Source organism: Saccopteryx leptura, chromosome 1 (assembly GCF_036850995.1).
Source record: "Saccopteryx leptura isolate mSacLep1 chromosome 1, mSacLep1_pri_phased_curated, whole genome shotgun sequence".
Taxonomy (NCBI): Eukaryota; Metazoa; Chordata; class Mammalia; order Chiroptera; family Emballonuridae; genus Saccopteryx; species Saccopteryx leptura.
In genome coordinates, this window is record NC_089503.1 from 300,541,274 (window position 1) to 300,556,565 (window position 15,292).

Consider the following 15,292-nt stretch of genomic DNA (forward strand, 5'->3'; position numbering starts at 1 on the left):
TCTCCAGGGCTGATTATCCTGGGAGAGCGTTACACTCATTATATAAAAAAAAAAGAAAGAAAGAAAAGAAAAAGACAAAGAGCAAGCAGGATGAAACAATGTTTGATAACATTGCTGCCACTAGAAATGTCACGTGTATTTACAATACATTCAAGGTTGTACATTTGGAGCATTAGCCTTCAGAACTGAGTAATGATAGATTGCTTTTAATACTAAAATACTCAAGCAGAGCTGCTTTCAGAACAGTATTCAAGAGTATATAAGTATTTAAGAGTATATAAGAGTTTCCAAACTCTTATAAAATATTCACACGAATACACTTACTAGAACTAGAGTTCTGAATCTTCCCATTCTGGGGCCCCTACTCCAAAACGCCTGAGGCATCTAGACACAAAGCAATAATTCTCAAAGGCAGTTTCAGTTCTCAGGAGCAGTGAGTGAATCAGAACTTGGTGTTAATTGGAGATTATGTAAACCCACTCTCTACTGTTTCCTTCCCTGGGGAGGGCCAGATATTACATTTCCGGCCTTTCCACCTCCTCTCTCTCCTGGGAGAGAGTTACCTGATAGATGAATTTGGAGAAAAGAATTTTGGATATGCATAGTTCTGCTCTCCAGTCTTGGTAATAAACTATTTGTAGGAAGTGAACATTCTGTGCTTCTTCATGTGACATATTTTAAAGGGGACTGTGTCCCCACAGATTTTAAGGAGGCCTGTGATGACCAAAACACAAAACAAAACAAACAAAAACAAAAAAACCCACGTGGCTGGATTGGTAAATCTATCTACTTTGCTATTCACTACTAGAAAGACAATTTTTCAGTAAATATAAACCATATCCTAAAATATCTAATAAATTTAAAATAACTAACAGATTTAAATTTGTATATTCTGTCTGCTACCAGCCCTGCCATTTTCTCTTAAAAAGCAGTTTTGAAGTTCTGTAACTTTCTTCTGTTATAACTCTACCAATGTTTCTCTATGACCACACCCAACTATGTACAAGGACCAGACCTTCTCCAGCCCCTCTCTCTCTACCAGCTAAGGATGGCTGGCATATCGTTAGTACTCAACATATGTATGTCGAATATACAAAATGCAAATACACATTTTTATTTTTAATAAAACCCTTTACTTTTCAGTATCTTCCAATTTACCCATTCTGGTAGTTTGTTGAAACATTACTATTAATCAAGACCCTAGAAGCTTAAAAAAATAACAACAATTTCATATATATACTCTTTTTTATTTCTCTTCTTTATTTCCATATTACATGTTTGGAAAAGTCTATCCAATTTAATAACACTTGAAAAAAAACCTTCAAACTTTTAATATATTTAAACTTTTACCCTACTCATTCACATTCATGATTATAAAAATACACACAATGTTGTATAAAACAAAGAAATTGGACATAGATTTAGAAACTCTCAGTCTAGTTTTCTTATTTATTATCATTGAAATTTGTGTAACTTTTTGGCAAAATGACTGCCTGAGAGATGTTATGTGCAGGAATATAGAAAATTCTGACACATTCTGAAGATTTATGAGCTACAAAACAAAACACTTGAAAATGTGAACTTTCCTAAAAATCAGAATGTTTGGTTGGCTTCTCTATATGATAGAACAAAAATGAGCCTCCCCAGGAAAACTGATGGAAACTAGAAATCTTTGTGCCAGGACTGAGGTTAATGTGATCCCTCCAGAAATATAGAGGTGATTTAAAGAAGTTTTATAACAATTTATAATGTTTTAAAACATTACCTTGATTGATGAGTCAGATAAGCCTTTTTCCGACAAAGGTGGCTTTTCCGATCCTTGTAATAATAGTTCTCTTGGAAATTCATCAATACAAGAGGAAGAATACAGTTGTAAAAATCTTTTAAGGAAATTATGCATTTCTTTTTGGCGCAAAATCAACCCAGAGTTGAAAAGGGATGTGAGAAGTATATCGCCTGGCAAAGAAGTTCCAGAACCTGGCTTTGGAGATGCTTGAGGAAGAAAAATATCATAATTTAGAGTTATATTAGATAACAGAATGGTCTCAATATGATTGTTTTTTACTCACTAACCACTATCCTGTAAATCCCCACCTCAGCGGCCAATAACCTTCTTCCATTTTTGGAGTTTATACACGAATGGAACTGCTTCTTGCCACAGAGAGGAAAGAAATTTTCAGAAGCATGTGAAGATGTTAAATCAGGTTTCAAGTCTGAATAATGTAAAACATTCTATCTAATTCTCTTGTTTGAGGCTCTTCCCCCACAAGATCTTAAATCAATAATTTAGGTGCAGGCAACTTGTTTGGAAAGTGATCCAAAGGACATGAGTGAGAGAGCAGGCAAAATATGATAGAGGAAATAAAAGAGTCGATGAAAGTAAGTTAATGAATGGGCTACAACTACGAACAATGAGGGTTCTGTCTTACAGAGAACCTGCTGAGAAAAGAACGTGTAGAATTATTCCATCATGGAACTGGGAAACTGGAATGCTAATCTACCCATTCCCTACCTCATTAGTTGAAGGATACTCCTTGGTTTGTGGAATCCTGGCACTTCCAGACTGTCCTTTCTTTGAGGAAGCCTCAGTAACTTAAGAGAAAGGCCAGAGCAGAAAAGCAGTAAAATGTGGGCACTTGACATGGAAAGTGCCCACAGGTGAATTCAGGAATGAGTGAAGTTGATATAGGGCAGGGTCTGCTGCACTGGCTCATCTCCACCTCCTTTGCCACTGAACTTCCATTGTTCTTGTACCCATCACCCCTCATGCCTTTCTGAGTGCCTGTCTGTCTCAGGAGTTAGCAAACTCCTGATAACTGCTTAGCCACCCCGTGACTCAGCCTGCTAGCCCTGCCAGCTTCTCTGTCCCTGGGCTTTAGTGTGGGCCAGTCTTTTCCAAGTGTTGCACTGATGAGCAACACTGAATCACCAATTTATGGACAGATTTAACACAATATTATACATTGTCATGAAACCACAAAAGGGACTGATGTGAAGAAGATGATACCAATTTTTTTCTGGATATTATTTAGAGACATCAATGATTTTTTTAAAAAAAAATTTAACAAAACAAAACAACTTCATGGAGTTAAATACTTTATCTCAAGTCATGCATTTCTTCTCTTTTACATACCGATTACTACAACACTCTGACTCCTTAAAGCCAAAATTTCATCTGCTCATTTTATAAGCTTATCACGTTATGGTCACTCTAGTTCTTAATTATTTAAAGCCATGGGTCAATTTGACATCCAATAATATTTTTAGTACAGAAAATAACACATGTAGAGTGTCAAAGGAAAACAATTACATTGAAATAATATTGTGTTAAAAAGTCTTGTGTCTCAGGTTAAGAACTTCTGAAATTTTAATCTTCTGATGAGAATTCACTCAGAAAGGTATCAAAAGTATTTTGAAATTCTAAATAAGAAACATGACCTACCAGAAATTGGAAGGCAATATGTTCTTTCTCAACATATCAAAAACCTACCTAGCAGCTTGCTCATGTTATTAATCCTTTGCAGGTGAATGTAGTAGCGCAGGAGAGGAATCCATGTAATATCAACTTTAGTTGGAGTCCTACTTCTAGCATCTGTGTTGTCATCTATTTCATCACTTTGGTAAAAAAATGTATAGCTAGTCTGGAAGATAACTTGGTAGTTATCTGAAAGTAAAAAAAAAAAATTACGCACGCGCGCACACACACACACACACACACACACACACACATAATGCTTTTCTTGAAAAATAACAATATGAAAACAGCCCAACTCATAAAAGAAAGACTGACACATTGAACTATATTCCATTAAAAAATTTTTGTAGCACAAAAAGACAATAAACACAAAGTTAAAACACAAACTGTAGACTTAGAAAATATATTTACAACCCATATGAATTGTTTTTCTCTAATATATATAACACCTAACACCAATCAATAAGAAAAAGTCAAACAGTCCAAAAGAAAAGTGGACAAAGAATTTCAACAGGAAACCCACAAAAAAAGCAAACCTAAATGGTACAAATTTTTAGCATTACTGAAAATCAGAGAAATGCGAACTATAATCGAATACCATTTCACTTCCCTCAGGAATTGACAGGCACTAAAATCTGAAAGTGATAAGTACTGATAATAATATGAAGAAACCTTGCACTACTTGAGAAGACTTGGCATCTTCCAATACAATTGAGTTTTCTTACCTATAAAGATGATATATTTTCTTTCATGTTTGTTTTATAACTTTTGTTAGATTAAGCTCTAGATCAGTGGTTCTCAACCTGTGGGTCGCGACCTCGGCGGGGGTCGAACGACCAAAACATAGGGGTCGCCTAAAGCCATATGTATTTTCCGATGGCTTTAGGTGACCCCTGTGTTTTGGTCGTTCGACCCCCGCCGGGATCGCGACCCACAGGTTGAGAACCGCTGCTCTAGATACACCTTTTACATTTTTGTAGTATTATAAATGATAGCTTTTAAAATACATTATCTGTTAAAGGTGGATAGAAATAAAATTTTACATTCAGTAATCTTACTAAACATTTTTACTGTCTATATTTTCTTAGGAATCATCCATGTGAGTAATCTAGCATTAAAAACAGCTATTACTTGTGCCCCTTATTTCTTATTTGTTTTGCTTAATATTGTGCAGGTTAGGACTTCCAGAACAATTTTCAATAGAAGTGGTGAGAGCAATCATAATCCTGCTTTAAAAAAGAATAGTGTTTGAATCTTGAGTCTGATAAACTTAGTAGTTTTTATTTCCTATTTTAACTTTTATGGTTGTTACATTTTACCGCATTTCTCTGTACTTTTTGAGTTGATTGTTTTTCTCTTTTCATCTGTTAATGTAGTAATTTAGCTTAATAGATTTACTAATGTTGAGCTATATTTGAACTTGTAGAAATAATCCAATTTGACATGATAGATCTTTTAACATTCTCATCACTTTAATCAAAGTTATAATTTATATGATCAAAAATAAAAATTCCTATCCCCAGAGGCAAGCATTTTTAACCAAGTCTACTTTATTTCTTTCAGTGGTTAGTTCTAGCTCTTAAAATAATTCCCTTATAGTACTTCTCTAGATCATCAGTTTTAGAAAACCTATCTATTGACTCTCTTTTGTGACAATGAGGTATATTATTGGCTCACGTAAACACTCCACTTTGAAGGTTTTATATTTATATTAACATGTTTAGGTCCCTATTACTTTTATATGTCCATCAATAATGACCCAAAAGCTTTCTTTCTAGTTCTATAAAATGTGGTCAATATCTCTTGATATCTTAATTTATGATCTAATGGTACCTGCAACCTTTCACCCCCTTTCACTTGCCAGGTTTCCTATTTTCAAAGTCAGTAACATTTACTCTCTGTTCTGCATCCATAGTAGACCCTACTTGTAATTTATTAAAAACGAATAAATATTGCTGAAGTTATTATGACTATAGAAGTACTGTTCACTGAAATGTGACTATATTTCCTTTAGTAAAGGTAATTATCACATCTTTGTGATCTACAAAGGATACAGTTCTTAGCAAAAAGATCACATTGATTGCTTTTATTTATTCCAATTCATCAAAATCATGTAATATTCTAATTTGCTTCTTTTGTCCATGAATTTCTGAATGCCTTTCCAACTATGATCCAGAAGTTATCAAAGAAAAGATTAATAATGTATACTGTATAGGAATAAAAAGTATCTTCATGGAACTGAATCATCACTTAAAAAAAAAAAAGGTTAGGATCCCCCCCCCTCAGTTTCCCATGAATCTAACTAGTGCTTCCCCCTCACAGGACATTCAATAGAATCATCCTCTAAGCTACTGCCTAAAAGCCCACCCTCCGGCCCTGGCCGGTTGGCTCAGCGGTAGAGCGTTGGCCTGGCATGCAGGAGTCCCGGGTTCGATTCCTGGCCAGGGCACACAGGAGAAGCGCCCATCTGCTTCTCCACCCCTCCCCCTCTCCTTCCTCTCTGTCTCTCTCTTCCCTTCCTGCAGCCAAGGCTCCATTGGAGCAAAGATGGCCTGGGCGCTGGGGATGGCTCTGTGGCCTCCGCCTCAGGTGCTAGAATGGCTCTGGATGCAACAGAGCGACGCCCCAGAGGGGCAGAACACCGCCCCTTGGTGGGCATGCTGGGTGGATCCCAGTCGGGCGCATGCGGGAGTCTGTCTGACTGCCTCCCCGTTTCCAGCTTCGGAAAAATGAAGGAAAAAAAAAAAAAAAAAAAGCCCACCTCCAGGCTCCCAGGCCCCACCCATCCAACTACTAGTGGTTTTGCCCTTCTGAGTCAGGCAAAATCTAGGACAGACTGAAATCTGTGACTCTAGTGTAAGGGTTACATCCACCGCCTTCCCTGAGGCCTGATTGTCACCTCCCCCTCAGGGGAGATCCACTAGTCCCATCCTCCCATCTCCACCGGAGACTCTCTCAATGACAAAGCCTAACAGGTAGCCAGCAGGCAGAGGTAAACAGAGGTGGATCTCGGAGCACCTGGGACTTTTGCTGACCTGCACCCTGGTAAAAGCTGGTCTTGGTATGCAGCTTGTCCTTCCCACCTGCACCTAAGCCCAGCAGAGGCAGCCAAAAACTGTGGATTGCTTATAGCTCCAAACAGGTTGCTAAGGACCAGTCAAAGGCAGCATCTTACATTGGCCTGCACCATATTTTCTCCCAAGAAGACTAGAACCAACACACCCAGTGGCCAGCTTCAGACAGCATCAGAGCAGGATTCAATTAGCTTCACAAGCAGCTTATACAAAGGAAAATCTCATCAGGCACCACACCCAGCTTAGGCAAATTCTGCTTCCTGTCATCAGCACCTACACAGCAGCTCCCATGCTTTGGTAGAGGTAGAGCCTAACAGTCAGCCAACCTGAGGGTTGATTCCACACACAAATGGGCCAATAGCAATCAAGACTTAATTACAGCCTGTCCAGGTGGTGATACAGTGGATAGCGCATCAGTCTGGGATGTTGAGGACTCAGGTTCAAAACCCCAAAGTCGCCTGATTGAGTGCAGGCTCATCTGGTTTGAGTGCAGGCTCACTAGCTTTAGTGTAGGCTCACCAGCTTGTGGGTGGGATCATAGACATGACCCCATAGTAACTGGCTTAAGGCCAAAGTTCACTGGCTTGAAGCCCAGGGTCACTGGCTTGAGCCCAAAGTCACTGGCTCAGCTGGAACACCCCCCCCCCCCACTGTCAGGACACATACGAGAAAGCAATCAATGACCAACTAAGATGGCGCAACTATGAGTTGATGCTTCTCATCTCTCTCCCCTTCTGTCTGTCTGTCCTTGTCTGTCACCCTCTCTTGCTCTCTTACAAAAAAAAAAAGACTCAATTACAACAGGAGGGCCATATAACTTACACAAGAGACATTCCTGGAACACCCAGCTCAGGTGAAGAAAGAGACAGCACCACTAGACCCAACAGAACACCTACTCCATAGGGTCACCACATTCAAACTGGGAGTCTAGCAGATCTATCTAAAATACAGAAACAAAAACAAAGAGGCAGCCAAAATGAGGAGAAAAAGAAACAGGCTACAAATGACAGAACAAGATAAATCTCCAGAAAAAGGGCTTAATGAAATGGAGGTAAGCAATTTATCAGATATAGAGTTCAAAGAAATGGTTACACAGATGCTCAAGAAACAAAGTGAGAATTTCAACAGAGATAGCAAGCATAAAAAAAGGACATAGAAACCATAAAAAGGAACCAGTTTTAAGTGAAGAATATAATATTCAACATCAAGAATACACTGGAAGGAACAAACAGTAGGCTGGATGAAGCAGAGGTTCATATCAGCAATTTGGAGGGCAAGATAGAAAAAAAGAAACAGCCAATAAAAGCAGCAGAAAATAAAGAGAGAGAGAAAATTAAAAAGAATGAGGATAGCATAAGGGACCTTTGGAACAATATGAAGTGTAACAACATCTGTATCATAGAGGTACCAGAATGAGAAGAGAGAGAACAAGAGATCAGAAACCTATTCGAAAAAAATACTGACCAAAAATTTCCCTAACTGGTAAAGGAAAAAGACACACAAGTCCAGGAAGTGTACAGAGTCCCAAATAAAACGGACCCAAAGAGGCCAACATCATAATTAAAATGGTAAAGGTTAAAGACAAAGAGAAAATTTTAAAAGCAGCAACAGAAAAGCAGTTCATTACCTACAAGAAAGCTCCCACAGACTGTCAACCAGAACCTTTCAGGAAAGAAGAGACTGGCATGAAATATTCAAGGTAATGAAAACCAAGGATCTAAAACCAAGACTACTTTACCCAGTAAAAATATCATTTAAAATGAAAGGAGAAATAAAGAGCTTCCCAGACAAGAAAAAGCTAAAGAGGTCTGTTACCACCAAACCAGTATTATAAGAAATGCTAAAGAACCTGCTTTAAACAAAAAAAGAAAAAGGAAAAAACCTGAGGAAAATAGTTAAAAAAATAAAATGGCAATAAATGCATACCTATCAAAAATAATTTTAAGTATAAATGGTTTAAATGTTCCAATCAAAAGACATAGAGTAGCTGAATGGATAAGAAAGCCAAACCCATATATATATGCTGTCTTTAAGAGGTTCACTTCAGAATCAAAGATATACACAGGCTAAAAATAAAGGGATGGAAGAAGATATTTCATGCAAATGAAATAAAAACATAAGCTGGGGTAGTAATACTTAATCTAAAAAAATAGACTTTAAGACAAAGATTATAGTAAGAGACAAAGAAGGACACTATATAATGATAAAGTGAATGATCTAACAAGGGGATAGACCCGTTATGAGCATTTATGCACTCAACATAGGAGCACCTAAATATGTAATGCAAATCTTGATGGATATAAAGGGAGAGATCAACAGCAATACAGCCATAGTAGGGAATTTTAGCAGCTCATTTACATCAATGGATAGCCTTTCAAGATAAAAAAATCAACAAGGAAACTGTGGCCTTAAACAACACACTACATTAGCTGAATTTAATTGATACCTCCAGTTCATTTCACCCCAAAGCAGCAAAATATACATTCTTTTCAAGTGCACATGGGACACTCTTTAGGATAGATCACATGTTAGGCCACAAAGCAAGTCTCAATAAATTTAAGAAGACTGAAATCATATCAAGTATCTTCTATGACCATAATGGTACAAAACTAGAAATCAATAATAAGAAAAAAACCAAAATACACACAAAAACATGATGCTAAATAACATGTTACTAAAAATGAGATCAAGGAAGAAATCAAGAGACCTAGAAACAAATGAAAATGAGAACACAACAACCCAAAAATCTGTAGGACACAGCAAAAGCAGTCATAATAGGAAAAATTATAACATTATAGGCATACCTCAAGAAACAAACAAAAAAATCTTAAATAAATAATCTAAATTTAGCCTGACCAGGTGGTGGTGCAGTGGATAGAGCATTGGACTGGGATGCAGAGGACCCAGGTTCGAGACCCCGAGGTCACCAGCTTGAGTGTGGGCTCATCTGGTTTGAGGAAAAGCCCACCAGCTTGAACCCAAGGTCGCTGGCTCCAGCAAGGGGTTACTCGGTCTGCTGAAGGCCCACAGTCAAGGCACATATGAGAAAGCAATCAATGAACAACTAAGGTGTTGCAACGCGCAACGAAAAACTAATGATTGATGCTTCTCATCTCTTTCCGTTCCTGTCTGTCTGTCCCTGTCTATCCCTCTAGAGAGGGATAGACTCACTCTCTGTCTATCTAGACAGACTCACTCTCTGTCTCTGTAAAAAATAAATAAATAAATAAAAATTTAAAAAAAAAATCTAAATTTACATATAAGGGAACTTGAAAAGGAACTGAAAACAAGCCAAAAATTAGTAGAAGGAAATAATAAAGATTAGAGTAGAAATAAATGAAATAGAGTGTGAAAAAATTCAAAAGATTAATGAAACCAAACACTGGTTCTTTGAAAAGATAAGTAATATTGACAAACGTTAGCTGCCTCATCAAGAAAAAAAGAGAAAAAACCCAAATAAGTAAAATCAGAAATGAGAGAACAGAAGTAACAATTGACATCAAAGAAATACAAACAATTGTGAGAATATTATGAACAACTATATGCCAACAACTTGACAATCTGGACATAATACATAAATTCCTAGAAATATAAAATCTTCCAACACCAAATCAGAAAAATTCAGGGAATCTGAATAGACAGATTACAGCTAGTGAAATTGAAGCAGTAATCAAGAAACTCCCAACAAAAGTCCTGGACCAGATGGCTTCACCAGTGAATTTTACCAAACTTTCAAAGAAGAATTAATACCTATTCTTCTCAAACTATTCCAAAATGTACAAGATGAAGAAAGGCTGCCAAGCTCATTTTACAAGGCCTACATAATCCTAATTCCAAAACCAAATAAAGACATCACAAAGAAAGAAAATTATAGGCCAATATCCCTGATGAACATAGATGCTAAAATCTTCAACAAAATATTAGCAAACCAGATCCAGCAATTCATTAAAAAGATCATACAGCTCTGGTAGTTGGCTCTGTGGATAGACCGTCAGTCCAGCATGCAGACATCCCAGGTTTGATCTCTGGTCAAAGGACACCTGAGAAGTGACCATCTGCTTCTCTTCCCCTCTCTCTCCCCCTTCTCTCTCTCTCTCTTCTGCTCTCACAGCCAGTAGTTCAACTGATTCAAGCATTGGCCCCAGGTGCTGAGGATAGCTGAGTTGATTGAACATTGGTCCCAGACGGAGGTTGCCAAGTGGATCCCAGTTGGGGCCCATGTGGGAGTCTGTATCTATCTCTATCTCCCCTCCTCTCACTTAAAAAAAAAATCACACACCATGATCAAGTGAGAGTTATTTCAGGGATACAAGTTTGGTACACCATCCACACATCAATAAGCATGACACATCACATAAACAAAATAAAGGGTAAAAATCACATGATGATGCTGAAAAGGCATTTATTAAAATCCAGCACCCATTTATGATAAAAGCTCTTAACAAAGTAAGAATAAAAGGAACATATGCAACATAATAGAGGTCATATATGACAAACCCACAGCCAACATCATACTCAACTATAAGCAGTTCCCTTAAGTTTGGGAAGACAGAGAAGTCAGCTTTCTCCCCTCTTATTCAATATAGTATTGGAAGTCCAAGCCACAGCAATCAGACAGGAAAAGAAATAAAAGGCTTTCAAATTAGAAAGAAAGAAGTGGAACTGTCATTATTTGCAGATGACATGACAGTGCATATAGAGAACCCTAAAGATGCTACCACAAAAACTATTAGAACTGATAAATGATCTTTGTAAAGTAGCAGGATACAAAATAAATATTCAGAAATCAGTTGCATTTCTATACACCAATAATGAACCATCAGGAAGTTACACGAAGAAAACAATCCCATTTACAAGCACATCAAAAAAATATCTAGGAATAATTTAACCAAGGATGTAAAAGACATGTACTCAAAAAATTGTAAGACACTGAAGAAAGAAATTGAAAAGGATACAAATAAGTAAAAGCAGGAAGAATTAACATCATTAACATGTTCATATTTCCCAAAGCAATCTATAGATTCAATGCAATTCCTATCAGATACCAATGGTGTATTTCACAGAACTAGAACAAATATTCTAAAAGTTTATATGGAACCACAAAAGACCCCAAATAGCCACAGCAATCTTAAGAAAGAAGAACAAAGTTGAGGGAATCACACTACCTGTTATCAAATTATACTACAAGGCCATAGTAATCAAAACAGCATGGTACTGATATAAAAACAGATATATAGATCAACGGAACAGAATAGAGAGTTCAGATATAAACCCACACCTATAATTAGGTCAATTAATATTTGACAACAGAAGCAAAAACATACAATGAGATTAAGATAGTCTATTCAATAAATGGTGTTGGAAAAATTGGACACATACGTACAAAAAATAATAAAACTACACCACCTTCTTACATCATACACAAGAATAAACTCAAAATGAATTAAAAACTTAATCTCAAGTATTTCTTGTAGCAATATTCTTTCTTTTATAACTCCATGGGCAAGGGGAGCAAAGAAAAAATAAGCAAATGGTACTACATCAAACTAAAATGTGTTTGCACAGCAAAGGAAACAACCAACAAAATGAATACAGTCTACTGAATAGGGGGATATATATGCCAATTCACCTGATAAGAAATTAAAATCCAAATTTTATAAAGAACTTATAACACTTAACACTGAAAAACAACTAACAATTCAATTTAAAAACAGACAAAAGACTTGAGTAGACACTTTTCTAAAGAGGAGAGAGAGGTGGCCAATAGACATATGAAAAGATGTTCAATGTCATTAATCATCAGAGAGATGTAAATTAAAACCACAATAAGATATCACCTCATGCCTGTCAGAATGGCTATTAATAATTCAACAAGCAACAAGTGTGTGGTGAGGGTGTGTAGAAAAGGGGAACCCTTGTGAACTGTTGGTGGAATGCAGATTGGTACAGCCACTTTGGAAAGTATTGATAGTATGGAGTTACCTCAAAAAATCAAAAATGGAACTGCCTTATGACCCAGCAATTCTACTTCTGGGACTATATCCAAAGAGACCGAAAACACTAATTCAAAAGAATGTATGCAACCTTATGTTCGTTTCAGTGTTATATATAATAGCCAAGATTTAGAAGCAGCCCAAGTGCCAATAATAGTACCTGAGGCAATAAAAAAGCAGTAGTACATTTACACAATGGAATACTATATACATACCCATAACAAAGAAGAAAATGTTACCTTCTGTGACAACATGGATGCACTTGGGAAGCCTTATGATAAGTGAAGCCAGTCAGAGACAGAACGGTATCATACAATTTCATTCATATGTAGAAACTAATGAGTAAAATGATCTAACAAGCAAAATAGAAACAGATACATACATACAGAGCAGGCAGACAGCAATTGGGGGCGGGGGAAATAAGTAAGGGGGTTGGAGGGATTAAGCAAAAAAGACAAAACAAACAAACAAACAAAAAAACAACAACTCGTGGACCATACAACAACATGATGCTTGCCAGAAGGGTGGGGAGGTGGAGAAGTGTACAGCAGGGATGAATGGTGATGGACAAAAACTTCACTTGGGAGGATCAACACACAATATGGTGTACAGAGATGTGTTGTAGAATTGGGCACTATAAACCAGTTTCACCTCAATAAATTCAATTTTTAAAAGATGAAATAACCATTGATAATTTAGAAAAACATATTTGCAATTAATATCATAGTTAAAGGGTTAATGACCATAATAAAAAGTTTACACAAACACTTAAAGGCAAAAAAGAAACTCAGGAAAAAATAAGCAGATTATGAGCATAAAGTTCACACAAAAGATGCAAAACCTTAGTCCTAGTGAGAGATGTGCAAATTAAAATGAAATCTTTCCCACCCTGCCATATTAACAAATGTTTAAAAAATGTACCTGTTGTCAGCCTGACTGCAGGAAAAATAGACATTTTATTAATTGTTGGCAGAAGTACAAGCTGATATTACTTTATGGAAGGCATATGGCATAATTTACGAAAATTACAAATGAGTCTACGATCAGAAATTTCCCTTATGGGAACTGACCCAGTAAATATACTAGCCTATATACAAAATTATATATACATATGATTATCTACAGCAGAGTTGTATTAAAAGAGTAAAAACCCTAAAAATCTATAAAAGGAAGAATAATTAATTATGGTGCATCTCTATAAAAAATAATATGCAACAATACAAAACAAGCTTGTATGATTTGAAACAATCACCAATAAATATATTTACATTAAATTAAAGAAATAAAAGAGCAAGATGCATAGTTCTGTGTACAGTTACACTATTATTTGTATTTTTGAGGGAAAAAATATATGTATTATTCTATGTACCAGACTGGCTTAATCAACATCAATCCTAATATCCAAATGTGCTTTTTTATATTGAAGAGTAAGTTATACATATTTCCTTGCAGCTAGGGCCTTGGATAGGATTTTGATATCACAAATTCAGTGCAGTGGTGCAGCACTTTAAGTTGGAAACATGCTAAGTCGTGCAGGAGACAGGATTCAAAGCATCTGTTTTGCTGGTCTAAATTCTGACAGAGGCTGTTATTTCCAGAGATTGCATCTAGAGCAGAGGCTTCCTATTCTTTTTTTTTTTTTTTTTTTTTTTACACGGACAGAGAGAGAGTCAGAGAGAGGGTTAGATAGGAACAGACAGACAGAAATGGAGAGAGATGAGAAGTATCAATCATCAGTTTTTCATTGCGACACCTTAGTTGTTCATTGATTGCTTTCTCATATGTGCATTGACTGCAGGCCTTCAGCAGACCGAGTACCCCTTGCTCAAGCCAGCAACCTTGGGTCCAAGCTGGTGAGCTTTTTGCTCAAGCCAGATGAGCCTGCGCTCAAGCTGGCGACCTCGGGGTCTCAAACCTGGGTCCTCCGCATCCCAGGCCAACACTCTATCCACTGCGCCATCGCCTGGTCAGGCCAGAGGCTTCCTATTCTAACAGCTTCTTTTATGCTGTGGTCTGAAAGTTTGTAACTCCTACCATTCAAATGTTGAAATTCTTTGTTTTCACAGCTAGACCCTAAGATCCTATCTTCTCCCAGCAGCTCCCCACACCATTATCCTCTTTTAAGTTCAAACCCAACAAATCACTATAATTAAACCTTTGAAACTCCATTACACATGACATATATCAGGTGTTTGTTTGTTTTTTATAAAATGACTAGACATTCAAACATACCAAGCAAATAATCTGTATATGAAGACAAAAGATCCACGGTGGCAAATTCTGGGATGTTAGGTAACGCCGCTTGACTAACTTTATCAGTTCTAGCATTCTTCTTTCCAATAAGTAGGTTAATTGCCAGCACAGATTTACTGACCTTAAATGAATACATAGTTAGAATTCATAAATATAAGCTCCATTATTTATAGATTACCCATTAAGTAGATAATGTGAAAAAGAAAATTCATAAAATAGCATTCAATACACATTGAAAGAAAAAATAAAGACAACTTCAAAAATAATGTTATCTCCAACATGTATAACATATCATAGTCAAAGAAATGATAACTGTTGACAATTTAATTAATGTATAAGTCACTTTAAATAGGCTAACTCAACTAGCTATGACAGCTATTTGCCAAAATGTCTAACATGCATGTGTATCTGCCAATATTTTAAAGAAAAGTTGAAACAAACAAAGCTAGGTCTGTCTAATAGAGATTAAATGAACACTATGTATAGAAAGAGAATTT

At 36.6% G+C, this 15,292-nt stretch overlaps 1 protein-coding gene across 1 annotated transcript in view; it reads right to left on the bottom strand.

The window, feature by feature from the left end:
* The window catches only part of CFAP54 (cilia and flagella associated protein 54), a 322,454-nt gene that overhangs the window by 56,946 nt on the left and 250,216 nt on the right, over positions 1–15,292 (bottom strand). The window contains exons 61-63 of the mRNA XM_066357258.1: positions 14,775–14,916; positions 3,491–3,664; positions 1,766–1,992 (exon numbers count right to left, since the gene is read on the bottom strand). Of these exons, the coding sequence (XP_066213355.1) occupies positions 1,766–1,992; positions 3,491–3,664; positions 14,775–14,916 (543 nt within the window). The remainder of the gene's footprint in view (positions 1–1,765; positions 1,993–3,490; positions 3,665–14,774; positions 14,917–15,292) is intronic.